The 27,711-nt window shown below is 49.6% G+C and overlaps 1 protein-coding gene across 4 annotated transcripts; it reads left to right on the forward strand.

Annotated features, from left to right (window-relative positions):
* Positions 1 to 356: 356 nt before the first annotated feature.
* On the forward strand, positions 357 to 27,493 carry CEP68 (centrosomal protein 68). Of its 4 annotated transcripts, XM_061168513.1 has the most exons (8): positions 357 to 468; positions 9,695 to 10,078; positions 11,734 to 13,263; positions 14,738 to 14,860; positions 18,499 to 18,595; positions 22,782 to 22,954; positions 23,928 to 23,996; positions 25,068 to 27,493. In XM_061168513.1, the coding sequence occupies exons 2-7, from the start codon at positions 9,737 to 9,739 to the stop codon at positions 23,949 to 23,951; spliced, it is 2,289 nt and encodes a 762-aa protein (XP_061024496.1). In that variant the 5' UTR covers positions 357 to 468; positions 9,695 to 9,736; the 3' UTR covers positions 23,952 to 23,996; positions 25,068 to 27,493. The 4 variants fall into 4 exon arrangements, with proteins under 4 accessions (XP_061024496.1, XP_061024498.1, XP_061024497.1 ...); XM_061168515.1 differs by lacking the exons at positions 9,695 to 10,078; positions 25,068 to 27,493 and having other exon boundaries at positions 23,928 to 25,061; XM_061168514.1 differs by lacking the exons at positions 22,782 to 22,954; positions 23,928 to 23,996; positions 25,068 to 27,493 and adding an exon at positions 19,606 to 19,936.
* Positions 27,494 to 27,711: the final 218 nt, after the last annotated feature.

A 27,711-nucleotide genomic window follows, 5' to 3' on the forward strand; every position in this document is an offset into this window, starting at 1 on the left:
TTCAATCAACGAATGCATGACTCCGGCTGTGGCCTACTCGCAATGAGAGCGCCCCAAGTCACCCTCCCCTCCTCGCTGCTCGGGACTACGCGCCCTCTCGCGACCCCATTGGTCCCAAACACGCAAAGCGAGCCGCGAGCACGGAAGGCGAGGGAGGACTGCAGATAGAAGGTCAGGCCTCCCATAGGCCAACACGGTGCCAGGGGTGGGCTCTTCTTGCAGGAGCGGGTCGTGCATTGGTCGAGACTTCGGACTGACGGCTGGGATTGGTCGCGCGGCTCCAAAGGCGCCCTCCGCGCGGAGGCAGGGCGGGCCCGAAGGGCGTGGTCATCACTCGGTCCCGCCCCAGGCGTTCAGGACTCCGGCGGGAGGGCGGCAGTGTCCACTTAGGAATCCCGTTTCGGGGCCGCTGCGTGCGGCTGCTTTCGCCCCCGGCCCGGTCCGGGAGTCCGAAGGGTTTGAGGCGCGGTATGTAGCTGTCGGCGTACGGGCGGGGGGTTCGGGGGTCCGCGGCGCAGGGGGCTTTGGCCCGGCCCCCTCTGCCCTGCGGTCTCGGGGTCTGCGGAGGCGGGCCGGGCTGGCCGCTGGGCCTCGCGTCCCCCGCCTGGAAGGGCGCAGAGGCTTCGCGGAGGCGGGGGCGCCTCGTGCCTGAGACTCCATTTTGCAGTCCAAACGGCGGGTGAGGTTAGCGGCCGGGAGTCTAGGCGCGGAGGTGGGAGGTAGGCGTTGGAAAAGCCTGAGCGACGCGAGGCCGGGCCGCGAGAGCGCGCGTGTCCGCGCATCCTCCGGTCGGAGCAGCTGCGCCGCGGGGCTGCCTCGGCTGCTGGGGACTCACTTTCCCTCGCGGCCTCGCCCTGGGCGTGTCTTGTTTACACTGCGCGCTCGCCGGGCCCAGGTTCCCCAGGGGCCCGCGCTGCTCCCGTATCTGGTCTACCGCAGAGACCCTCTCTCACCCGCTCAGGATCATTACCACTGTTAAGATGGAGACGAACGATGCCTTCTGGTCACCTTGAATGCAGCAGCCCCGCTGCCGAGGGGAAAAAAGCAATTTGTCTCACTTTTTTTGCCTGAAGGGGCCACCCTTTCCAACTGTCATCGCTAGAACGGTTCTCAGCCCAGGGGCACAAGTCCAAAACCTGTGTCAGGCCCTTTTAATTATTAGGTTGGGTTCGGTGTATTGTTTGTAATAAAAATGAGCGGAAACCTGCCAGTGCCAGAGCAAATTTGGACCTCACTGGGAATTCTTTGGAGTGGGTGGGGGAAGGCGGGCACGAAGATAGATGGCATTCATAAATACCCTTACGTTCCTGGACCTAGGGTGTAAAGGGTATTGTTAAAATGGCATGACAAAATGTGTTGGGTCAAGGAGTCAACGATACAGGGCTTGGTTAAAAGAGGTAGAGGTCACCCCTTCTCATCCTTGTTCCCTCCACTATCTGGGTCGATCAGTTCTGGGCCACCCGGTACAGAAAAGAGCAAACAATTCAGGTTTCATGTCTTCTGGAAAGCTTTTTAAAGCCCTTGCCCTACCCCACAACTAATAATCGCTCCCTCCTTCGCACAGCCTTACATAGCCTCTGATTTTATACATCACACTGTATTGTGGTTTCCCCAGCCCGTAGCACAGTTCTTGGAACATAGAAGGCACTCAGTGATTGAAGGAAGCCAAAAGAAAACAAAAATTCAGCAGTGTAGCCAAAAGTTGACAAAATAAAAACTTTAATTCCTTTAACTCGGCCCAATTATTCTTACAGGCGAGGGAGACAGTTGAGCTCTGGCTCTCAAGTCAAATCAGACTTTAGCTCCGCCATGTTACTAACTCTATGGACAAGTTATTTAACTTCTGTATGCCTCAGTCTCTATAAAGTGGGAGTGACAATAGGTCCTACTCCATTATTTCTGAGGTTTAAGTAAAATATTGACATGAAGTGCTTAGCATAGTTCCTGGCACAAAGAAAATGTTCAGTAGCTGTTAGCAGTTGTTAGGATAAAAATAAACGTACTTGAACAGATCCACTAGTGCTAAATATCTGTATAGTATTTGACCCTTCAGATTCTGTCTGCCTCTTGGTCCTTATCTGTTCCTTGATTTTAAAAAGTCCCTTAAGCCATTCCAGACTTTTCCCCCCACTGTAAAAGTATTCCATGGAAGATTACTTGTTTATGCATTTAGAGTACCTCTACCCACTGGAGATTGATGAAGTGCCAAATAACAATTTGGCCAAGTAGTACAGTAGTATTTGATGCAGTCTTCATGTGGTCTGTTACTCAAAATGGTCATGTGAAAGCAGAGGAGATGGGGGCTGATATGGCTGACAAAAATGTTGGTTCAGATGGAGGCGGACTTGAAGTGGCTTCTCTCCTCTTAACTTAAATCTGTTCTTCCTTAAAAACTGTCTTCTATCTTTAAAGTTGTTCACAAACATTGTGAAAAGTGGAAGAAGTCTTCTGGTAGCTCTAAAACTATTTGCCAGACCTTGAGGTGGCACATACATCCCCTAGGAGGATGTTGCCTCACTTCCAGGTTTTCCTGTACCACTTTCTGGTCACAGGAAACAGGCTAAGTTGTCCATTTCCTTCCAGCTGTAGGTCCCCTTGGCATGTCAGTTTCTCAAATTATTTGGAGTCCCCAAAACAAAGACCGTACCTCTTCTCACTTATAACTGTCTCAGGAGAATTCTGGTCTCTGATTCTGCTTTTAGTGTAGTCACGTGAATCTTGAATCCTTTCTAGGGAATACTGTTCTTTCTGAAGATGCCCTTCCAGTTGTGACATTCAATAATTAACCCTTAAAAACCTGCCACAAGGTGTGAGCTTCTTCTAGTGTCCTGTTGGAAAGACCTTAAGGACAAGGACCATAAATTTCCTTCTTTTGTATGCCTCGCATAAGTAGGCGCTTGATGAATGGTTGTAAAGCCATCATAGTTCTCTTTCAGGGCACTGAAACAGGCTTACTAACCTGGTGGTTCTGAAACATTATTGTGCTTACCAACCACCTCGAGAGCTTGCTAAAATGCAGATTCTGATCCCAAAGCTCTGGGGTAGTGCCTGAGAATCTGCATTCCCAACAGGCTCGGAGGTGCTGCATATGCTGCTTTTCCGTGGACTTTGAGTAGAAAGGTACTAACATAAGTATCTACATTTGCTTTTTAGATGTACTGGTAAACAGGCTTTGTTTCCTTCTGGTATTGAGATGAAGTCTTGGATTTAGGAGTTGCTGGGTTTTTTTTTCCTTCTGTTTTTAACAGTTCCTCTATTTTGTTCCAAAAATGATTTGAGGAATCTTTCCAAAATAGTTTCAGTGTAACAAAATTTTTAATAAAAGTGATTGAGGCAGATAGGGTAAAAGAAAATTAAGAGAAATCAAAGATAAGTACAAAAGGTGAGTGCCCCTCTGTGCTATACATTTTACTTGGGTGGGACTACTGATTTGGTTCTGAGCTTCCAAGCAGCAAGAGCAAAGAGGAGAATATTTTTTGGAACCAGTTTTGCCAGTACCTATATAAAGTAAAAACAAATTGGCTACTCAGTGAAACAGCTGTTTCTATTACTGAGACCTGAGAATTCTTCTCCAAAGAGAAGTGTTCTTAATAGTATCTCCAGAAAATCAGTAAGATTCTTATCAGTCTTCATAGGATGTAGCCCAACAGACTCACAGAAAACTGTCAGTACAGTAAAAGCAATGGCCTGTGGAACTGCAGCCATGTGGTCCAGGGCCAGCTTCTTCAGACAGGAATGATTTTTGTTACAGGGCAGCTGTTTTTCGGCCTTGCTCTTTGGTGGGAACAGTGTCCAGTTGATTGACATGTTCAGTCCCCATCATCCTCATACTTCGAGCTTTGTTGGATGGCAACAATCTACTGACTGCTGAGGAGGCCATAGAGCTTGGGGTTGAGGAGGGGTGGCTGGAAGCTCAGCTAAGATCCTTGTAGATGTGGCAGTTGCACCTCTTTAAAGGTCATCTAAAGACCTCTCATGACAAGTTAGAAGACTGGCCTTGCTGGGAGGTTCTCTGCGGCCCCAGTCAGCCAGCTATTGAGTGCGAGTGTGAAAGGAGGGGAGAGCAGTCTGGTGGCAGCCTTCCCACCACTTTATTAGAGGGACCCAGTGTGCCTCCTAGGGCCCTGGAGGACTCTTTGACTCCAAGCAGAAGGTAAGGAAGCTGCCCCAGTGGCGGGGAAGGAAAAGGGCTACTGGGGCCAAGGATCCTGAAGACGGCGTCGACCTATTGCCAAGCTGTGGGAGATACGTCTACCCCTTTATAGCTTTTTTTTTTTTTAAGTATTTTAATTAATTTATTAATTTATTTATTTTTGGCTGTGTTGGGTCTTCCTTTCTGTGCGAGGGCTTTCTCTAGTTGCGGCAAGCGGGGACCACTCTTCATCGCGGTGCGCGGGCCTCTCACTGTCGCGGCCTCTCTTGTAGCGGAGCACAGGCTCCAGACGCGCAGGCTCAGTAGTTGTGGCTCACGGGCCTAGTTTCTCCGCGGCATGTGGGATCTTCCCAGACCAGGGCTCGAACCTGTGTCCCCTGCATTGGCAGGCAGATTCTCAACCACTGCGCCACCAGGGAAGCCTCCCCCCGCCTTCATAGCTTTGAGCCTGTTCTCCCTTTTCATTTTGCTTGCTTTCACCTGCCAAGGAGGGGGGCAGAACACTCGGGGTGACCTGCCCCACAGGGAAAGACAGGGCCAGTGTGGAGGACTGAGGGGCTGCAGGGCTCGTACATCCAAGGAAGGAGCAGGTGGAACGGCGGTAGGTCCGCCTCCCAGTCTCACACCTCCCGCCACAGCGTTCCCGGCACCCCCACCCCCCGAGGCAGACCTGACCCTCTTGTGACTGCCCCTTTTGTTGGCCTCCCCCACATAAGTCTTTACCCGCTTTCATGCTGCCTCCCAAGCCTGGACTGGCTTCTGCCTTTGAGCTCCTTGCTGCTGTCCATCTCGTTCCCCCAGAAGCCTTCCAGCAACCTGACAGTGCTGGGTCCTCCCCACTGGCCCCCTTTCCTTGTGGGTAGCTTTATGTTCCTAGAGAAAGAGTGGCATTGAGAGCCTCTTTGTCTGCTTCTCTGGCCAGATTCTGCCACTGTGTGTGTATGCCGTGACCACTGACACCTGTGGCCTTCTGCAGAAGCAGCACGGAGCTTCAAGGCTTTGGCCCCTGAACTGGTAGGGCTGGCTCTGTCAGGCAGCGCCTGGCCTCCGTGGCCGGTACAGGTGCTGTCTGTGCACTTGGCTACAGAGACAGGCCCTGACCAGAACCCAGCTTCCTGGGCGGAGTTGGTATTAATCAGGTTGTTTGGAAGGGGAGCTTGTGATGTACAGAATCGTGGGGAAAGTCTTTTTGATCAGAGGAGGATTGTTCCCTAAGTCGATCATTTGTACATTTGAATGGTTAAGAGAGGGGCATCACCACCCTCCCCCCCCCACACACACACACGCGCACACCTCCCAGTCCTCTGTTCTCCATCCTGGACAGGAGCAAGTGGGAGGAAGTCCTGGTAGCTGTGACAGGCCTGCACGAGGGTGGTGCAGCAGGTACCAGGAAGCGTCAGCAGTCCAGGCTTACCCAGTTAGTGTGATCCCATACTTCTACTGTAGGGCAAGAGTAAGCCACGCCTACATAACTCCTAATTATATCTGGTAGGTCATACGGTCTCTGCAGGTCCTGGAAACTAATGGAGAATTTTAATACCAAACTCCAGGTGGTCCCTAGAACATCCTGAAGCTTATGTGTCTTGTTGCTTGGTTTGGCCAAGCACAGGGCTGAACTGGTGTGTGCAGACCTTTCTCAGATGGGAGGCTTGAATTCATGGTTCATTGTCTGTGCTCAGAGCTCTCCAGTCACTCTGTCCAATCTCCTGTTGCTTCCCGGTTAGGAAGGAGGCTGACTGAGGCCTCTGCCCACCAAGGAGCTGCTAGCCTCCAGAAACACTGTAAAATGTGTGATCAGAGAGCAGGGAGGACCCACGTAGAGTAGTAGGTTGTTTGAAGCTACTGACAGCATAGCAGGTTGTTTTCATCTGAGCAGTCCATTGGGTGTTTAGGAAAGGAGTAAGCTGTCTCTCACTGGAAGGGTTCAAGCAGAATCCCCATCTCCACCCTCACCCTCAGAGGGTTAGAAGGAACGATGATGTGTAAAATCTAGAATCTATGGAAATGAGGACTGGACTTTCATGCAGTATTACAGATGCCCACCTGACAGATGCAGACAGAGTTGAGCCCTAGAAATCCAAAGCTTATACATTTGCTAGGCTGATGTTTTCTTCGACATGATTGATGTGTTCAGCAGTCATTACTTCAAGGAGTTTCCCCTGATTATCTCGCTCCGAGTTGATTTCTCTTTTCTTTGTATTCTGTAGTACTTTACATAGAATTTGGAATGAACACTCATGGACTTTTTTTCTTTCACATGAATCTATCTTAGTTCTCACATAAAACTCCTGTGGCGCAGGAAAAATACAGCATGATTTGTTAGGCAGATTAATACGTAAGATTATGAAGGGACTGTGTATCCAGACTGAGAAAATAACCACCTATAATCTGTCTCTTCAGAAGTACCATTTCCATGAAAGTCACTGAATTTCAGACCTTCTTTCCTGGTTGCTGAAGGGCCTCTGGCGACACTGTTAACCTAGTTCAGGTTTGTCTGTATACTTGGAAGTTATCTAGAGGTATATCTCCTGCATAGCTTATAATTCTAGCTCACCACTCACCCCCAGAATGAATGGATACCTTCTTCTTTTTTGAATAACGAGATCCAGACAAGACAAATCAAAAATACATCATTAAAACAAAGACAGAGATCATTTGTTTGCACCCCTCTTTTGCCCCAGCATCATCTTATTCCAGTCCTGTCTTATGACCACACGCTTTAGTGGAGGGGGAGGGAACTAGGAGAGTAAAAGGGGTATTAGCCACCCATCATGGCCCAACTCTGGCCATTGAGAGAATTTCTAGAGGTGGAGCAAGAAGTAGAAATTGGGGGCTGCAGGCTAGGTTCAGCCGTCACCCTAGTATTTCCAACTTGTGGGCTCAGCTTATTCCTATAATTGTGAAAACACAGTTTGCCTGAATCGTCTTCATGTGCAGTTTCTTAAATAGCCACTAGGTGAGGATGTGGCTCCATGAAAATCGTTCTCGGCAGGACTTGGTCACTCATCTCTTTGTCCCTGTACCAGCCTCTCCCCTCTTCTACTTTGTGTGTCTGTTTTGTAACTTGTTCCCCAGTTCATAAAGAGCTTGGGTTCTGGAGTCACACAGGCCTGGATTTGACTCTCTGAGAGGTTTCCCCCTCTGTGAAATGAGGATAGGAGGACCTGCCTTCTGCGGGAAACTGGCACTCTCTCAGGCCACCTGTGGGAGTATAAATTGATGCCACCCGGTAGAGGTAGAACATATGCCAGAAGTACACGTGCGGGCCCCCTTCGCCTCAGCAGTTCTTCTGACTGTTGGCGCTGTGGGTGTGCTAGCACGCGCGCAGTGGTGTGTGTATGTGGTGCACACAGCGTTGTGTGTAGTAGCAAAAGGTTGGATCTAACGTGAATACCCACCAGTAGGGGACCGGTGGAACACGCTGGCGTGCATCCTTACGGTGGAGTACAGTGCTGGGCAGCGGTTAAGAAAAAGAGAGCGCTGTCTGTTTATCGCTAAGGAAAGATCTCCAAGATATTTCATTTTTTTTTTTTTAACTTCATACCATATTTTATTTATTTGTTTGTTTTTGGCTGTGTTGGGTCTTCATTTCTATGCGAGGGCTTTCTCTAGTTGCGGCAAGCGGGGACCACTCTTCATCGTGGTGCGCGGGCCTCTCACTATCGCGGCCTCTCGTTGCGGAGCACAGGCTCCAGACGCGCGGGCTCAGTAGTTGTGGCTCACGGGCCCAGTTGCTCCGCGGCGTGTGGGATCTTCCCAGACCAGGGCTCGAACCCGTGTCCCCTGCATTGGCAGGCAGACTCTCAACCACTGCGCCACCAGGGAAGCCGGATATTTCATTTTAAAAAAAGAAGAAAGAAAAGCAAGGTTCTGAACAGCGTGTCCTGTACAGTTTGCTACTTTCATGTAAAAATAGGGGGAAGGATGAAGTAGATTTTTGTGTTTGTCTGCATATACAATCAAGAGATGAGAAACACATACAACTTTAATTAGACTATTTGCCTGTTTTTGTGGGAGTATGTAGTGGTAAGCATTTTGCTTGACTTATATGAAAAAATACCTGCTTTTTCTTCCTCTGTTGGACTCCTTCGTTCCTTGCAAGGTGACTTTCTGCACTGATTCCGCCCCTCCCCCCCCAAACACTAGCTGACACTCAGCATGCACTGTGCACAGGCGCTGTCGTCATGCCCCGCGTGCCCTGGCTCGTTTTAGGAATGGGGACAGGGCTGGAGGGAGACTTACATGTGCAGTGTATTTTGTATTTGAGCCACGTGTGACCGGTTCAAGACAGTCATTCTTCTGATTAGTCTCTGCGCACGTGCTGCTGGCCGTGAGAAGGAGATGAGAGTGCGTGTGACGTGTGTTGTGCTCTAGGCTCGCCTCTGATTGTCTGGAGCCTCGCCAGGCAGGCAGGGCAGGACACTCTTGTTTTCCGGGCACACGGTCCGCACCAGTGGTGGTTCCCAGTGTGAGGGCCGAGCAGGATGAGCCCGCGGCCCCAGCCTCCTCCGCCCCCTCAGGCTTCCCTGCTGCCACTGGCGCCTCCTCTTGCCGTCACCCGCCTTCTCGTCTCTGAGGACACGGGGCTCTTGCTGGCCAGGTTTTAGCTTTGAGGTTGACCCAGTGCATTCCAGGCGGCCGCCCAAATCCTGGGCACTTGCACTTCCTTCGCCTCCCTGTCCACATCCTCCTGGAGTTCTCTTCCTGCCCGCTTTTTGTCCCACCCCATCCGGCCAGGGCTCCTGGCAGAGCCCCTGCCTGCACACTCAGGCTGGGGGGTCTCCCTCTGTGGTCCCTGAAGCTCCTTTTGGAATGGTTCTGTTTTCAGATCCAGCTCCCAGATTGTTCCTTCTCTCGCCCCGAGTGCTCACCCTGGTCCCCCCCCCCGCCCCCACCGCACCTGCCCGCCGCCTGCCCGGTGTGCTTCTCTCTCACTGTCACGTGCACGCACGCGGCATGACCGTTGCCGTTGTTACCAGCCAGATTTCCACGGTTCCCTCAGTCGCCGGTTACCTGTAACCCAGTTAGCAGGAGGAGAGCTGCCGCTGCCTCCGGTCACGGGCCATCTTGGAGCCCCACAGGCCGGGTGCGGGTGCGAGGCTGCCTCTTGGCCGCCGCGGCCTGGAGCCGCCTGCCGCCGGGTGTGTTGCGACGACAACTGCTGCAGGCTGGCGCAGGGAGGGCCCAGGCCAGGCCCCTTCCCCAGCGGGGCTAGGCCAAAGCGACAGGGGCGGAAAGGTGACTTGAGGCGGGACAGACCTTGACTCTGATTGGGGCCTGCACTGAGCCTCCTGGCACCTGCTGCTGGGACTGCTGCCAGCCACGCAACAGCAGAGGACACAGTGATGTGCTCCCGTGTCCCCTGTGGACGGGTCTGGAGCTGAGGAAAAGCCAGACCTCTGTTTTCTTTCGAGGAGGGAGCCATCATTTGCTCTTTGGCCAAAAAAGTGTTTGTCTTAATCATTAAAACATAAAAAAACAAGGTTTCTTAGCCGTAGATGCAGAAAGCTTCTCTTTTTCTCTCCCCTTCCCATTTTGTAGGGAGCTGAAGCTTCAGCAGAGCCCTGATCTAGGAACATCTCGATGGCCCTGGGAGAAGAAAAGGCAGAGGCAGCCGTGGACGCCAAGGCCCCGTGCCCTGGGGGGTGGAGCTGCCCGGAGCAGGAGCTGGACCCTGCAGGGCCTGCGCACGGGGAGCAGCCGCCCCACCTGGAAGCCGAGGGGGAGCCTGCCTCCCCTGTCGGGGGTGCCCAGGGGCTCCCTGCCTGCCACGGTGGGGCTGGCCCTAGCCCCTCGGGAGCCTGCCAGCTGCAGGCCAACGGGGCCAGCAGGGAGCCGGCAGCGGGTGGGTCTAAGCCGGCTCTCAGTTCCCTGCTTCCCCCTGCCAGCCTGGGGACTGGAGATTTGCACTCCATGAGAAGCCAGGTAGGGGCTGAGGCAAGTGGGGCTGTAGCTTCACCTAAAGCTGTCCTCTGAGAGTACCTTCCAGCACTGTGTCAGCATCTTACACGCTTTCCCAGCCTCCATACGAGGTGGGGAAGTCGGGGAGCTTGGGTGTGATGATTTCTGTTTTACAGCTTTACATGGAGAGTTGGGCCTTGGGGCCAGCAGGGGGCTCTGTCCACAGCATCTCCTGTTCCTCAAGAGTGTGACTGGTGACCTTTTGAGGATCAGGGAAGCTATGGCCAAGACCTACTGTCCAGAGGGCTAGGCCAGGGGAGCCCTGACAGGGGGAGCCATGTCCTGTTTTTGACTCGGTGATGTGTAGGCTTTACAGGGCCCCTGAGGAGATGTGGGAAAGGAGGGTCCGGGGCTGTGGGCTCCTGAGGGCTCTGAGACTGTATCCCCTTGGGACCCAGGGAACCTGGCGGTACCTTAGAGCCCCTATGGTGGGCAGCACTACCTCTGGGCAAGGAAAATTTTGGGGGCCTCCCTGATGACAGGGCAGCTTCGCCTGATGGGAGTCACGTGGAGCAGGGAGTCCTGCCTGTGTCTGTGACCTCAGGCAAATCACTGGATCTTTCAGGCCCTCAGTATAGTCGGGAAGGTTACCTGATGGACCTGTCCCTCCCATCTCTACATCCTGTTATGTTCTGCTTGCCAAGGCCTTTCATGGGAACGGCTTTGATCTCTTCCGTGTCATTGTGGCATTGACCGCCACATGCTGCCCCCAGAGCCCCATCTTGGGAGGAGGTGCTGAGCTGACTGTCTGGGAGAAAACAGAGGCTAGGCCCACCTGCCTGGGGGCTAGGGGCGGTGCAAGGCTCGGGTACCTGAGTCAGATTCAGTGAGGCCGGCAGCACGTGAGCAAACGCAGAAATGGGCTGTTTCCTGAGTGCGAGTCTGGTGCTATTGTAACGCTGCTGTTTATTGAGCTCTCACCCTGTGCTTTTCACCCTTGAGCTCATTTAATCCGCATGTCCTGAGGAAGTGGTCCTACCACTACCCCCATTTTACAGGTGAGAGAAGTGAGGCTCAAAGTCGTACATCTGGAAGCTGGCAGCTAGGGCCTGGCCTCAGGTCTGTCTGGTTCCAAAGCCCATGCCCTTAACCTCTGTGCTGTCCTGCCCGCCTTGGGGGCAGCCTCTTCACCGAGCATGTTATAAACCTGAAGTGAAGAGGCTGAAGCGGATGACTCATTTTGCCACGCGTCACTGCTGGGCGTGAGCTGAGCCAGGTGGGCTGCCTGACTGCCGGGTTTGGATGCGAGTCCCATCAGCGACAGAACGGTTGAGGTTCTGCCCGCCCAGGACACGCTTCTCAAAGGTTAGGCAGTGTGTTCCAACTTCAGCACGACAGAGCTCCTTGAGTTCTGTGAACTAGGCATCTGCGGAGGGAGAACTTCGGAAGGGACGGGGGGTGGGATCAGCTCGGGGCAGGCCGTCTGCTCCCCGGAGCAGGCTGCGTCTCCAGCCACCAGCAGCACACTCTGTCTGATTCTTGCACCAGGTAGCAGCCTCTTCCTTTCAAGACATTTCCTCAGTATCATCTGGGTCCCCAGAGAAAAGTGCCAACTTGTCATTGAGGAAAGAAATTTGGCGTGCTTATTTTCACCTTTTCCTTCCCTCCTGTCACTGCAGATGGAGGAGACTAGGCTTTCTGCCTCAGAGGAGCTACCTCAGACTCGCACCATTCCCAGAACCACCGCTCTTTGCTCAGGACATGATGCCGACACTGAAGATGACCCGTCCCCAGTGGAGTCGCCGCAGGTGCTAGACCACAGCCCACAGTCTCACATCTCGGGGTTCCCGTTCCCGTCAAGGTGGAGGTCCGCCGTGAGCCCAGGTGCCACTGCGCCTCAGTCTTCCAGCTGCAGCGTCTCTGCCTCATCCCCGGGCAGCAGCCTCCAGGGTCACCAGGAGAAGGTGGAGCCTCAGAGTTGCTCCCTTGCCAAGGTCTCCTCCTCCCTGGAGCTGGCTGTGCCGCCGTCGGCCCCCTCGGTGGTGGGGCTGGGGCCTCGGTTCCAGTGGTCGCCCCAGCCAGTGTCCTCAGGGGGCGATGCTCCCGGGCTGGGCAGGAGGCGCCTCTCCTTCCAGGCCGAGTACTGGGCCTGCGTGCTGCCGGATTCCCTGCCTCCCTCCCCTGACCGCCACTCCCCGTTCTGGAGCCCGAATAAAGAATATGAAGACCTACTGGACTATACTTACCCCCTCAGGCCCGGGCCTCAGCTCCCAAAACACCTTGACAGCCACGTGCTGGCTGAGCCCGTCCTGCAGGACTCAGGTGTAGACCTGGATAGCTTCTCCGTCTCCCCAGCAAGCACTCTGAAGTCACCCACTAATGTCTCGCACAGTTGCCCACCAGCAGAGGCCGCTGCCCTGCCGTTCTCAGGGCCCAGAGAGCCGATCTCTAAGCGGTGGCCCTCTGGAGTACCCCAGAAGCAGGGCAGTGTGGGGTTGGCATCTTGTAGCCCCCTTGCCTCTACCCCCAGAGCCCCAGGCAGTAGGGACACTCCTTGGGAGAGCAGAGAGCCAGCCCTGAGGGGCATGAAGCACTGGCCACCTGTGGGCAAGCACCTTGAGCTGGGCTCTCCCCACCTGAGAACACGGGACAGAGGGTGGCCCTCACCCAGGCTGGAAAGGGAGAAGGGGGCCAGCCAGGGTATCGGGCGCTTCGCCTGCACGGAGTCTGGATGGAAACCACAAGAGGAGGTGGAAAGTGATGACGAGTATCTGGCCCTGCCCTCTCGGCTGACGCAGGTGTCTAGCTTGGTGTCGTATCTGGGTTGCATTCCCACCTTGGTGCCCCTGCCCACTGATGCTGCCGAAGGGCAGAGATCCCTGGACGTGTCAGACAGTGATGGGCCAGTTTCCCTCCCGTCGGACTCCAGCCAAAGCCAGCTTCCCTCTGGGGCTGCCCTCAGAGGGTCCCGAAGCCCTGAGGACCACAACCACTGTTTGCTGCGCTCCTTCATCCGTGCAAGGGGCTCAGCGGGAGAGGGCGGTCTGGTGAGCAGCCAGGCCCTGGGGGTCTCCTCTGGACCGCTGAGAACACGCGCCTCCTTGCCGGCGATGTTGGACCAGCGGGCATTCTCGGATCCAGATGCCGAAGGGCAGCCTCCCAGGAGAGGAGGAGAGCAGGGAAAAGAGTCGCTCGTGCAGTGTGTGAAGGTAAACTCAGCGTTTCAGAGGAGTCTTCTTTCTTCTTCCCCCAGCCCACTAACCTCATAATAAAACCTAGTGACACTGAGTACTTAGGCACCAGGCACTGTATTGCACCTTCTCCTGTCTAATCCTCATGACTTTCTTTTTTTTTTTTTTTTTTTTCATGACTTTCTACTGGCATTCTCGTGTCACAGTTGGAGAAAAAGGCAGTGAGACATGAGGTAACCTACCCGTGCACAGTTAGCAAGGGCTGGAGCCTGAGCTGCTAAAACTACCCAGGCTGCTCCCCGAGGCACTTGACCTTGAGGATTAACGGGTACTCTGCACAGGAAGGACCTGTGCTCAGATGCCTGCCTTCAGGAAATACGGGCTCAGTGAAAGTGTTTCTTGGCCGAAGGACTTCTCAGAGCTTCAGTTTGATAAAGCGGTGTAACTGCAGGGTTGGAGGTATCAGATGCACCATTTCCTAGGCTTCTTGGTCACTGAACCTTCTCTTGTGGACCACCTAAGACTACCAGGAGGTGGAGCTAATGCTCCGTGGAATAGGGTTGTCAGCATCAGGCAGATGTGAATTTTGGCTCAGTCTCTTCAGTTTGCTCGTTTGTAGAATGGGGAGCTTTGCCTCTGTGGGACTGTTGTGTGGATTAAATGAAGTAATTCATGTCGAGCGCTTCGCGTAGTCCCTGACGCAGGGATGTTTGGAGCGTGGCTGTACACACACTCGGAGAGCCCATGGCCTGCCTTCCGGCTGAGCGCCCAGGTGCTGTGTCCACACGGCAGCAGGGCAGCCAGCCCGAGGGCTGTGTCCCCAGGAGCGACATCACAGAAGGGCTTTAACCTGCCCCCCGATGTCCCGTGGATGACTTTATTTGTACGGTGGAGCAGGTAGGACAGGTGTTAGCGTGTGCCCTCCTTTGTGATGAAAAATTGAGAGACACCGTGGGGTGAAGTGCTTGGGTCACAGCCACCCCTGATGAGTGGGTGGCAGGAGTCTAGGGCCGCAGCTCCCTGGGCGGGTGGGAGCAGAACAGGGGCAAGCAGTTTTAATTCAGTAGTTTTCAGGCATAGGATCAGGTCAGTCACCATCATGGTCACGTATTTGACGTCCACGTTTTCCCCAGGAGCAGTTCTAGAGTTGGCGGTAGTGCTGACCCAGGAACTGGTCTCTGTGCCAGGCAGGCCCCTTCTGGGCTGTCCCCGTCCCTGCCCTCACCTGAGCTCCTCTGTCCCTACCTGTGGGGCTGGACTTTCTCAGACTGAGGGGGCCACAGAACCAGGTGCGCTCTTCTTATTTCCCTGGCGGAGGTCTGGAGTCACGGGGTCGGGGCAGGCATGGAGGAGAGAGGAGACAACGCCTCAGTGGGGAATGCTCTCGAAAGGTGCACAGTCTGTATCCTGGGATTCCTCCAGGTATTTTTAGCCTTTGAGAATGTAAACAGCGGTTCCGTGTGTAACACCACGTGTTAATTTGTCTACACAGGCATTTTGCTGTCAGCTGGAAGAGCTGATCTGCTGGCTGTATAATGTAGCAGACGCTGCTGACCACCTGACTGCATCCAGGTCCAGCCTTACAGGCCTCAAGTCTTCTCTGCAGCTTTACCGGGTAATGTGTGGTCCTGGCATCTGACTGTTCACTCATGAGAGTGGTGGCTAAATTACTTGATTAGAAAGTAGAAGTTCAAATAACTGATGCTATGTATGTTGTGGTCCATTGAGTTTTACCTGAAATCTAATTAGAGGTTCTTTTCAAATTCTTAGTGCTGAAAAACTGTAACATGTATGAGTTATTTCCCAGGCCAAATAGAATTTGAACAAAGTGCATTTTATTTATCCTCAATCAAAAATACTTCAGGGTTATTTGTGATGTGATTTTCCAAATATCTCAGGGATTGATAGGCATAGATCTGCACTCTTCAGAAGTCATGAGTCACACATGGCTATTGAAATTAAGTAAAATTAAAGATCAGATTTTTCAGTTATCTGACCACATTCCAAGTGTTCAGTCATCACATCTGTCTGGTGGCTACCATATTGATTGAACAGAGCATTCAGAACTTTTCCAGCATCACAGAAAGCTCTTTTGGACAACACTGACTGGATTTAAGGATCTGAGCAGCAATTGTACTAACTCCAGAGTATACACAAGGCATTTTGATGGTATTTAAACAAAAATAGGATCCAGTTTGCTTCTCAAGGTATTTTTTGGGGGGTGGAGGTTGCCTCTTTTTAGATTTTGTTATTTAAAAAATCTCTTTGTGGGTTCTGGTTAACTTTAGAACAGGTGTATTTTGGGTGGCAGTTTGTGCTGTTCTGGCATAATTATCAGTATTTGAGCAGGTACACACTCTAAGGGGCATCATGCCTGGGTGCAGACATGCTCTCATGGTAGAAAGACACCCTGAATGTCGCCTCTTGTCCTTAGCCTCCCTGTTTGAGGCCTGTGTCCCACAGACGACTGGGCCCCCTCCTGCCAATCTTTGCAAAATGACAGTCATCTCCCTCAAGCCAAAGACACAGCACTGAAAAGCAGCTACCTCCACGCCCCAACTCCCTGCCAGCTCAGACAAGAAGCAAGGGTCCAAGCTGGGAGCTGCGGCACTAACCAGAGGTGTGAGGGCAGGACAAGGTGGAGAGAGAAGGAAAGGCTGCCCAGCAGGACTGAGGTAGCACATCTCAGAGCAGCGGCCTGTCAGTTAGCCAACAACAGGACTCCACCTGCTATGTGAAGGCATCGGCGCAGGAGTGTTTAACTGGGGCCCCATTTATCTGGAGGTAGAATCAAAGGGGCCTGTGCACATGGAAGGGAAATTTTTTTAATCATTTTCACTAACCTGTAAATGAAGTATAATTTTTTTTTTCTGTAAATGTAGGCAAAAAGCCACAGTAGTGTTAGCAGTACCTCTGTCACCATCAGAAATCACTTATTTTCATTTCACATTACATATAGTTGTAAACAGTTATCTTGAATTATCATTCACGTGCATCACTAATTTGAAACTTAGGTAGTTACCAGACCTGCTGCTGGATCCTGTTATTTGACACATTAATAAAGAAGCACATCCTAAAAAAAAAAAAAAATTTTTTTTTTACGTGACCTCCATAATTTATTTTGATGTCCCAGTATACATCTCTTTATATTGTATATCCATTAACATAATATTGTAGATATAGTTATTTTTAACCCTTGTCTCTTAGCCTGTATGGTAGAGTTCAAAGTGATTTACACACCACCACTACAGGATTTTTATTTTTTTAAGGTGTAACTGATGTTTAATATTATATTACTTTCATGTGCATAACATAATGATTTGATATTTTTATGTATTGCAAAATGATCACCTCAATAGGCCTATTAACATTGATCACCATACATAATTACAAATTTTTTATGTGTGTGATGAGAACTTTTAAGATTTGTTCTCGTAGAGACTTTCAAATAAGCAATACAGTATTATTAATTGTAGTCACCGTGCTGTACCTTACATCCCCATGACTCACTTATTTTATAACTGAAAGCTTGTACCTCTGACACCTTTCACTCAAAAGTGTTCTGAAATGGATGATAATCAGTTACCCTAAGTATAAACATTAACTTTGACTGAAGTACCCACTGACTTCTAGCATGTCTGGTTGGCGAAGCCTTTCTCACCTCTTCTGAAGGGGCAGAGGTGGTATTTGTGGTCTGAACCTGATGCTAGTCTAGAAAGGGTTTTCTGGGACAGTTCTTTGAGTAGGAGAGCGTGTGATTTACTTGTGCCTGAGCCAGGGCCGTACCACCCAACTCAGAGTTCCCACCACACCCAGGCAGGAGGGAGGGCCTTTGTTTTACAACTTGGAGCCAACTAAGGTTTGCGGGGGTCGGGGGGGGGCTTGCCTGGGTGGGCCAGCTGCCCTACCCTAGTGGGAACGCTGTTTCCTGCTGTATGGAGAGAGGCTGCCAGAGTTCCTTTCCCGGAGTACGCTTGAGGAAGGAGAGGAAGGCCGAGAGCAAGGGTCCTCTGTGTGGGACCCCCGGAGAGTATGTGCAGAGCTGGGCAGGGCCCACCCCGGGAGGCCCAGGGGCACCACCACTGTGCGGAGAGGACGTTGCCTGGAAGTTGCCCTAGTTGGATCTACCTGGGTGGCCCTTCTGGAGTGCCCCCGCCCTGCTCCCGTCAGAGCCGGTGTCACGTAGAACAGCTCCATACCCTCCGTTTTATCCCGCATTTTGTCCTCCTGCACCTCCACTTCCAGGGTGGTCGTAAGCAACTATCTTGCTCTGTGGGTAGAGCTGAGATCTGAGCTGGGAATTACCCCTGCAGGTCAGCGAAGCCTAGCCCACTTGTGTCATCCACACAACCGTGTCACAGAGTGGGACCACACTGTCAACCCCTCCCCACACAGAATGGGGCTTGGCTCAGGCATATGTGTGAGCTACCTTGACCTAATAGAAGCATGCACGCTTGTGTTCACATATTTTCACTTGTGACTCTTGTCTTACATACTTTGTCTTAATAACCCAGTGGGTTCCTGGCAGCATATAAACTGCAGAGAGTGCTAAAGAATAAAATAATAAGTATAGGTATTAGGGCAAAGGAAAACTGAAGACAGGAATACAGTAAATCCAAAAGTAAAATTGTAACTTCAAAATTAAACTGCCAGTTTCTGCACCCTGTACTAAAGGTGGTCATGGATTTGACTTTACATCTTAGCAGCCAAAGGAAAAACCAAAAACAGCTACAAGGCTTGATGCTGCGAGGGGAAAAGAAATCAGCTGCTTAGGAGACTGTCAGCTTCCCTGACGCCTTCCCATGTCCTGAGGTCCACAGAAAGCAGGACATTGAGGGGAGGATGTGGGGCGAGGCAGCAGCTCCCTGTGGTCATGTGAAAGGCGTCGCTCTTGTGGCTCTTACTTACCAGGTCCGTGTTTTGAGACTCTCGTAGGCCTGTGAGTTTAAAGAGAACCCTGCGAGGTGTGGCACAAGCAGGAAACCCTGACTCCAGGCTGTTCGGGAGCTAGGCTCTGCCAGGGAAAAGAAAGCTTTTCTTTTGTCAAACTGTAAACAGAAAAAAGGATTGACTCTGTGTTTGCCTTGGGCTCAGAGAAGGTGAAGTTAAACTATTGTACTGTTTACTTGGATTCTGAAGACTGGGTGGGTTAAAGGGGAATCCAGCTACTGAACAAGGGATCATTTTTAATAACTTTTACGAAATGGTAGTAACGAAACTTTTTTCTTTCTTTTTTTTTTGATATGCTTTAAGCAATTTAAGAAAGATATAGATGACCACCAGTCCCTGACGGAGAGCGTCATACAGAAAGGGGAGATTCTACTTCAGTGCCTGTTGGATAATACCCCAGGTGAGACGCTTGAGGTTTTGAATTAAGCCAGGGCTTAATCCCTCTCAGTGTAAGTCCGGGACCCACACTGTCACTGGGAAGGAGCCTAGTGCCAGAGTCCCTCCCATCCGTACCCGCTGCCTTCGACTCCCACAGCCGTCTGCCAGCCCCTCGAATCATCACGGCCCCGCAAACACATGATGAGGCAGTCACAGCCCTGCAGGTGCTAAGAAGTTAGGCATTGAGCCTGTAAGAACGGTGCTCTCTAGTTTCTGCTTTTATCTTTCCTTGGTGGTGTCCTGGATGGGAATGCTGGCTTTAGTCCTGTCCTTGGCTTTCGGCTAGGGTGCTCACAGCGGGGAGCCCCTAGGGTTCCCTTCCTTTCGTAGTGCAGGCTGGACCCCTCTCTGGTTTGGGGAGGGATTTATTTGGGGAGGGATTTGTTCCAGGATCTGAGAGCAGTCAGTCTGTTCTACAGGAAGAGACTGAAGGAAGAAGTGAACTGATGAGAGGGGACAAGTGGACAGCAGGGCACAAACTAAGCCCGAGCCCCTTTTGCAGGATGGGTTCCCAGGTTAGAAAGGTGTGAAAATCACAGACTTCGAGAGTACATGTCAGCGTGCAGGGTGCAGGGGTTTATGATTGGCCTTGACCTTGCTGGGGGCAGATATGATAGGATGAGCTAGGAGAACGCTAGGTTAAAGCAGTGAACTGATGGACCACCCCCACCCCCACCCCCCAGAGCAGTCGCTATTTTCCTGTAAGACTGAACAACCAAGTGTTGAAAGAGCCTGTCTATATCTTGCCTCAGTTTTGGAGTGAAATGGGGTTTACGCTGGAAGCAAACAGCATAAGCAGAAGTGGGCAGGCCCCACTGGCTTGAGATGGGACGAGGTGGCGCTTTCCTGACCAGAAGTGGTGGGCGGTGTGTGGTAGGGAGGTGGTGGAGACCAGAGTTTCTCAGCCTGAGCACCGCTGACGCTCTGGGCCGTGCGATGCTTTGCTGTGAGGGGGCTGTCCTGTCGTTGCAGGGTGTTCAGCAGCGTCCCTGGCCTCTACCCATTAGACGCCAGCAGCATCCCCCCAGTTGTGACAGCCCTGAACATCTCCAGACATTGCCAAAAGTCCCCTGGGAAGAAAAAACCAAGATTGAAAACTGTGAATGGGCAGAGGGGTTTTGATGGGACGAGGAGCTACTGAAGGGTTTTCAGCAGGGCATGGCTTATCCAGTGTGAATTATGTGAGCCCTTGGTGATCCCCTGCCTGCGGGAGGCCTTTGTCTTGGCTCTTCTGATGTTCTCTTGCACTAGGGTTTTTAGGGTTTTTTGGTTTTTGTTGGGGCAGAAATTCAGTATGCCAGGCTCCTTTGCCACTTGTAATTACACCAATATTTTCTTGAATACTGTGTGCCGAAGCAGTTGACATACCAGTTTTTTCGTTTCATCACAGCCCTGTGAGATGGATACTATTATTACTCTTATTTCACAGAGCTGTGCATTTGCCTTGCGCCACACAAGGAGTGGCAGCCTGGCTCCATCCCGTGTGCGCTGACCCCCGGCTCATGCTCCTGCGCCTCTAGACACAGCAGCACAGAAGAGCTCAATACCAGGACACTTCCTGGAGGCCACGTGTAACAGTGGGCTTCTTACAAGCTTCAGGTTCTTGGACCTTCATTTAAAAACTGATTCAATAATACTTCACAGTGCTTAATCTGTAATAACAACCCACTTTGCCCTCCTCTCCAAAGGAGTCTAGAGGTATTTTACTGCCCAAATAAGAGGCGCTAGGGAATTCCCTGGTGGTCCAGTGGTTAAGACTCGGCCCTTTCATTGCTGTGGGCCTGGGTTTGATCCCTGATTGGGGAACTAAGATCCCACAAGCTGTACAGCGCAGCCAAAAAAAAAAAAGAGGCTTTTGGGTATTCTTTGGTTTCAGAGCGACACCCTGCCCCTCCTGACTCTCTGCTTGGAATAATCAGGAACTTGGCTACTTGTGAAAATTGCAAGTTTCCCTAGACATTCACAGGGTCTCTCCAGCTAGGTGCACAACTCTTCTTTCCAGAGCATGCTGTCAGAGACAGTGCAGCCTGAGCACGGACACCGCCCATCCCGTCCCACGCCCCCGCCCCCGCCCCCGCCCCCCTCAAGCTTCTTCAGAGCCTGCTTTCTTCCTCAGCCACAAGTATAACTTTAGGGACAGGAGGTCAAATTAATTCCTTCAAAACGTGCCCACCTCGGCCTCCAGCCAAAGGCCTCCCCAGTGGCTCTCTGGCAGGTTTTCACAACATTTTGACCCAGTTACTTTGGTGCACGAGTTGACGGTCCTGTCTCACATCCTAATTTCTCATACTGGATCAAATAACTAGAACCCATTGGCATCAAGCTGAACCAGGCCCCTGTATGCATGTATTCAATTAAAACATCAAAGTCTCAACTGAGAAAAGATAATTTCATCACTGTTCCCAGCTTTCCTTTTTTTTTTTTTTTTTTTTTAATTTTACTTATTTATTTATTTTTGGCTGTGTTGGGTCTTCATTTCTGTGCGAGGGCTTTCTCTAGTTGTGGCAACTGGGGGCCACTCTTCATCACGGTGCGCGGGCCTCTCACTATCGCGGCCTCTCTTGTTGCGGAGCACAGGCTCCAGACGCACAGGCTCAGCAATTGTGGCTCACGGGCCTAGTCGCTCCGCGGCATGTGGGATCTTCCCGGACCAGGGCTCGAACCCGTGTCCCCTGCATTGGCAGGCGGATTCTCAACCACTGCGCCACCAGGGAAGCCCCCAGCTTTCCTTTTATTTGGAGCCAACCAAATGTTCTAACATTCTAAAATAAAAGTTCAAAAAATAAAGGTCCCCTGAATTCCACTGACCACTCACAGGAGGACCGGGCAAAGGTCTGGTGAACGTGGGAGGGGAGAACCCAGCCCATTCGCCTTTCCAGGTGAGCTGTGCTGCGTGCCCTGGCTGCATTCCTCGGCCTGCCTTGCTGGCTCTCATAAAAGTTGTCAGGTCGGCACTTTGCCCCGACGATGCTGCACTGACGTGGCTTCCCTAGGGGCTGATCTCAACACAGCCAGCCCCTGTTCTTCCACCCATCCGTCAGTATCCTCTGCAGATATGCAGCTTCCCCTTTCCCTTCCTCTGTTAGCAGATGTTGCAGCTGTGGCAGGAAACCAGGGAGAGTGTGAACACAGCTGATAAAGGCGCAGGAAGCAAAAGCAGCCTTTGTGTTTAACAAAGGAAGTAAAGTTTTTGAGAGAAAAAAACAAGCCTGCTGTGGGTGATGCACTGTGAACCTAGCCCATCCCTTCCTCAAATGAACACTTGACCTGTAGGGGATGGATTCTTGGCCTCACTAACCATCTTGTCTTAGCCTGCTTTCAGGTAATTTTCTTTTGAAGTCTGTTCATTTAGGACCCACAAAAAAGTGTTCACAAGCATTCCCATATTACATTACCAGATCACCCATATACGTGCTAAATGACAGCCAACAAGCTGATAGGACCTGGAAGCAGGACCCAGAGTCCTAATCTTGGCATGTTGTTTTGTTTCATTTCAGACTTCTGCCCCACAGGATCTGGGTGTGTGCCCTGGGTCTTATCTCCAAAAGTCAGATAATTCCAGTCACCAGACACCTATGTCTCTGTGCCTTTTTGTGGATTACGTAACTCCAAAGTGGAGCCAGTGAAATAATTCTCTCAGCTTTAATCAGAAGTTAACAGGGGCTTCCCTGGTGGCGCAGTGGTTGAGACTCTGCCAGCCAATGCAGGGGACACGGGTTCGAGCCCTGGTCTGGGAAGATCCCACATGCCGCGGAGCAACTAGGCCCGTGAGCCACAATTACTGAGCCTGCGCGTCTGGAGCCTGTGCTCCACAACAAGAGGGGCCGCGATAGTGAGAGGCCCGCGCACCGCGATGACGAGTGGCCCCCACTTGCCGCAACTAGAGAAAGCCCTCACAGAAACGAAAACCCAACACAGCCAAAAATAAATAAATAAATTAAAAAAAAAAAAAAAAAAAAGAAGTTAACAGCATAGATCCTCCAGTGCAATACAGTCCCTGGAGAGTCACTGTCAAAAAAAAAAAAGTGGACATTGTGAAACTATTGCCGTGTTCCTGTCTTGTATAAAGTGCTACACCCTTACATGTTCTTTTGAAAATACACTTGCATTGTCTCTTTGGCCTGACTGCTTTAAACCTCATTTGTTAGTGTTAAAGGACATCCTCGGGAGGATCTCCAGGCAGCCCAGCGAGCTGGAGAGCCATGCAGATCACCTGTATGACACTATCTTAGCCTCTCTGGACACACTGGCTGGCTGCACCCTCATCCCCGACAACACACCAATGGCACACAGGAGCGCCAGTGTGAAGGGGATTAGCCTGGTAAGTAGAGCAACCCAAGAGAAGAACATCTGTCCTTGGACCCCAGTGCCCAATTAGGGTACAGAGCTCCTGCTCTAACAGTTGGCTGTTTCTTAGACGCTTGTGGAGCTAAGAGCTGCTGAAACAAATAAGAGGCTGGGAGAAGCCCCTGAAACTGAAAAAGGGAGATGCTGCCATTGCCAGGAAGGGGGCAGGGGGGTGTCTTCCAGTGATGATGAAAGCTCACGGTGGTGCTTCCCATTACTCAGTTTCAGCCCTACACCTGCTGAGGACTAGGGTGCTCTAGCTTCCGTTGTCTATGGCAGACCCGACACTACCCCCACCCCCCCGAGAACAACTGCAAACTTTACCTGTACCTACTTTTTTACGTCTGTACGTGTACACTTCTCCAGTACAAGCTGCCTCTGTTCTGCAGACTCTTCTCACCCAACTCATTTGGTGCCCCATCTCTAAGCAGCTCTTAACAGCACCAAGTACCCACGGGGATCCAGAATTGCTGACCACTCTCCATACCTCCTTTTCCTGAAAAGGCTCCCTTCCAAAAAAGGCTAGGGGGATAAGATGGGAGTTCCATGCCTTGGAGACTTAACAGCACAACTTTTTATCTCTGGAAAAGTCAAGCAGGAGTCATAGGGAAGGGAGGCCAAGAGAACAGAGGGATCGCTGCCGGCTGTGGGGTTGCCACTGCCCAACATGACGATTCCACAACTGGAGCATGCTTTCTCTGAGACTTCCTCTCCTACAGCCAAAGTCTGGCGTTTAACTCAAGAGATTTTCTGGGTGAGAATTCACTGTAGACAAAAGAAGGTAAAGGATAAATCCAGGTATATCGAGAGCAGGGGAGTCCCTTTGTTTGCCTCAAATAAATCTGAGCAGTAGTCATTTTAATTCTAAAATGAATGCAGGTGACTGCCGTGTCATTTCTTCCTCTGCAGCATTCTGCCTTTAACAGATGCTTCTCTTTCTCTTTCAGGCATCTTCTCAGGAAGAGATGTAATCTGTAAGCCAAAATCTGGCTATTGGGAAACTTTCAGAAGTCCTTGTAAGAGCCATTCAATACTGAAGTCAAGGGGGAAACTTTCATGTACTAGCTTTAAAATGCCTTTCTCTTCCCTGAAGTAAGGGCTGTTGAGTTACTATTTTTATTTAAAATGAATCCTTCCAAATTAAGGTTTTCCTTTGGTGCTTCTCTACAAAGAGCATGTAGCTTTGCGGTTGTTGATAAAATAATGCAAATAAGGCTTACAGGTCTTTCCTCTCCTCTGTCCAGTTAAAAAGAGGAGAGAGCGCTCCTAACTAGTCCACCTGCTGAGATCATTTAAAGAAGGTATGAGGAAGCAGGTACCCAATACTTGGTATTCTCAGGCATACAAGAGGATCCAAGAGACTGGTGGGCCAGGAATTTGGGTCTTTTCATAAAATGAAGCATAGGCTTATAAATCCCTCTTTGAAGATTGTAGAAGAGACTTTTAACTCTCCCAATTAATAGAAGGTTCTGAACAAATAGAACCTCTGTCAATTATTTTGGGCTGTTAGGATATCATTTATCATCCTAAGTGCTCACGGCTCCATCTGCCTGCCTAACTAACATCTTGAAGGAGAATGTGTTAGGGACTTGGGGAACTGCCACTGAGCTTCAGCCGGACTATGGACTAATTATCCGCTTTAAGGGTACCTCCGGGAGGATCCTTCCTCCATTCCTGCTCTCCCTTGGAAGAGTAGTCCAAGGTCAGAGAAGGGCATGGATAGATCACACAGCCTGGTTAACTACAGAAGCTAAGGCTGTCGAAAGTGAGGGGAAAAAGGTAATTCTTCGTTGCTTTGGGAGTTGACATGTAAGTATCTTGTAGAGAAAAAAAAAATATGGATCAACCATTTAAAGCCAATTCTGTGGCTTTTTAAAGCAAAATGATCGGCTATTGCTGGTAACCACAGATTCTGCAAAAATAAAAAAGCACAAAAAAAAGTTTTATTGGGCTGTGAATGAACATGGAAGGAGGAAAGCACTTTCCCCGTTTACTTTTAGTATTACGGTGGGCTAAGACTTGAGGAAAGGTTCTTCACACTTAAATATGTGAGATAAACACTTAAAGATCTTTTTTTCAAACTCCAGATTCTCATTTGAGGAGGGTGCTTAAGAAAGGAAGATCTTTTAAGTTTATAAAGAAATGAACAAGTCACCTGAACCCAGAGAAGGTAACATTAGAAGTTATAAAGCAGACTTCTGATAGCCCCTCAGAATAAAACATTTAATACAAAATTAGCCTCTTTAAGAGAAGTTGTGGACTTTAGTTTTGGGGGCTGAGCCACATAATCTTAACACCATCTCGTCCACCTTGGCGTGAACTAAAATCCTATGAACGTGACTTTTCTTCAAAATTTCTCAGACTTTATGCTGGAAAATGAGCTGTAAGTTCTAATATTTAAAGATTAACTATGAAGTAAAACTATATATAATTCAATAGTAGCTATATAAAATGCAGTATTTCAAGTGCCTCTGTTACTCTGGTATGATTTATCATAATGCGTAAGTAAGGGCATGATCAGAACTAAACTGTGTATTATGATTCTGCCATCTCTATTTTAATCTTGGTTCCACACATAGTGAGATTTAAAAAGACAAAACACCTTCCTAGCAGATAATTATATATGTAAAATATTCTTAAAAGCCTAGAATTGGTTAAAAAGGTCTATCTAATGGCCTCTGTTCTTAAATTGATATATTTCACCTTCTCTCTGTGGCTATAAATTGGTACATGCCTTTCCAATGAGTGTGTTACAGGATAGCCCTTGGGAGTTAAACCCATTTATTTACTAACAAACATTTGATCGGCATGAAAGTAAGTCTTACTAGTCAGCAAAAAAATTGAAGATGACAACCCTATAGAAACTAACTGGCTGATGGTATTTTATAGCAGTTGAATGCTGAACATGCCATTCTACCATTCAACCTGATAATTATAATCAGCTTCAGCTGACAGGAATTTTCACAGACTATTTTATTTCGGAGTACCCTGTTTCCCAACAAAGTACTGCTTTTACCTAGAGATGATCTAAGATACTTTTGTTCACCTCCTTTGAAATAAGGTGTGACTGAAGGGTGCCTACTCTGGACCTAGTTGTGAATGTCACTGAAGCGTATCAACACAGCTGGTAATGATGTCTTCGGCAGTGCTGTAAGAAGTTTAAGACCCCCCCTTACAACTCAAGCTGAAATTGTTTCTGACTAGGAAGACGCTGCCAGCAGCATTCCATGAGCAAATACAGCCAGGTTAGATTCAAGTGGCCTGGCTGGCCAGTGCACTGTGGTACATATTACCTTAAGGACAGCAGTGGCTTACAGTGACATATCATGTAGTTCCAAAATCCCAAGTTTACCTGTATTATAATTTCCTAGTAGTCCCCTTAAATTAGTAGAACTTAAGTCCACAGGGAAGTGGCAGTACTAGGAGCTGGATTGGCAGTTTCAAAACCTGGCTTCTTGTTGAAGCTCCATGGCTAAGCTCATCTGCAGATAGGAGACAGTGTCAATACAGGGCTGTTTTGAAGCTTAAATGGGAACATAAAGAAGGGCCGATGTAAAATATGCTGCAATGGCAACATACATGCCAAAGGAAATTTTGGTCCAAGGTCAAAGAACAGGAAGTTACTGCTCATACCAGAATGGCTATCATCATTCTGTAAGGATTCCCAGAGACTGTGACTGCTTAGGTTTAGAACACTCTTCACTTCTGTAAGCTAATTCATGGCAGCCACTTAATATTTAAAATATGGCAAGCAATAATTCCCTTTACTGAGTTGAACGGATTATTAAAAGCCCATAATAGCTTGAAATATTTGTACTTGAAAATAATGGGGGTAGGAATGGGAATTTTTTTTCCCCCCGAAACTGCATTTATTGGCAAATTCAAAATAGCAAGTAGTGAAGCATGCTGAAACATCTTGCAGTAAGCCCCAGTCTGGACTGCCATGGGGGAAAAAGAACACTAGAATTTTCCAAACTAAATAAGTATGTAAATGTGCTTACATCTCAAATTCACGTAATGTTTTTTGCTAACTCACCAAGAATAAGCTGACAGTTTGAACAACTTGCTGTATAAAACTGAACTACATCACACTTCTAACATTTGTATCATCTACTTTAAAACACAGTTTCTGAATTCTTTCCCCCCGTATACTGTATTGATAAGGCAAAAAAACAAACCTTCTGAAGCATTAAAAAAAAAATCTTTACCCAAATACTACTGGTAACTTGAGTAATTTTTCAGTTGCCTTATGTGAGGATGAATAGATCCAACAAGCACATCTATAATACAAAGTAAACTGTGATTTTATTGTGAAATTCTCATAGATGGAAAATTAAATTGAATATTTATTCTGTCCATTTCATTTTACAATAATCTTACCACTTATTTTTGTACCGTGTATTTCAATTGCCTGTTTAGTGAAAATAAAGAAACCTATAATTTTTGGCTTGTTTTAGCTTAAATTTTACCATTGAATTAAAGACCCCACCACGAAATGCGTTGCCAACAGCCACATCCCAAGCCCCTAAGTAAAGAATGTTCTGGCTGCTAGTTCAACCCCAAGGAAACAATCTTTCTTTGACTTCTATCACCTTAAAATGCCAGTGTTATTAGCAAAAGATTTTTGTTCCCCACAATAAAAACCAACCCCTAGGATCTTTAAGGTCCTAGTTAACAAAATTTTCATGTGTGCAAAATTCGACTGAAATAAATATATTTCTCTCATTTATC

The sequence above is a fragment of the Eubalaena glacialis genome, chromosome 14 (assembly GCF_028564815.1).
Source record: "Eubalaena glacialis isolate mEubGla1 chromosome 14, mEubGla1.1.hap2.+ XY, whole genome shotgun sequence".
NCBI classification, from domain to species: domain Eukaryota; kingdom Metazoa; phylum Chordata; class Mammalia; order Artiodactyla; family Balaenidae; genus Eubalaena; species Eubalaena glacialis.

Bases quoted from the DNA above. Each gene is read 5' to 3' on its own strand.
- CEP68 (XM_061168513.1), top strand. From the start codon at position 9,737: ATGGCCCTGGGAGAAGAAAAGGCAGAGGCAGCCGTGGACGCCAAGGCC. The intron at 10,079-11,733 runs GTAGGGGCTGAG...CTGTCACTGCAG, and splicing joins TGCACTCCATGAGAAGCCAG to ATGGAGGAGACTAGGCTTTC. The intron at 22,955-23,927 runs GTAAGTAGAGCA...TTTCTCTTTCAG, and splicing joins GTGTGAAGGGGATTAGCCTG to GCATCTTCTCAGGAAGAGAT.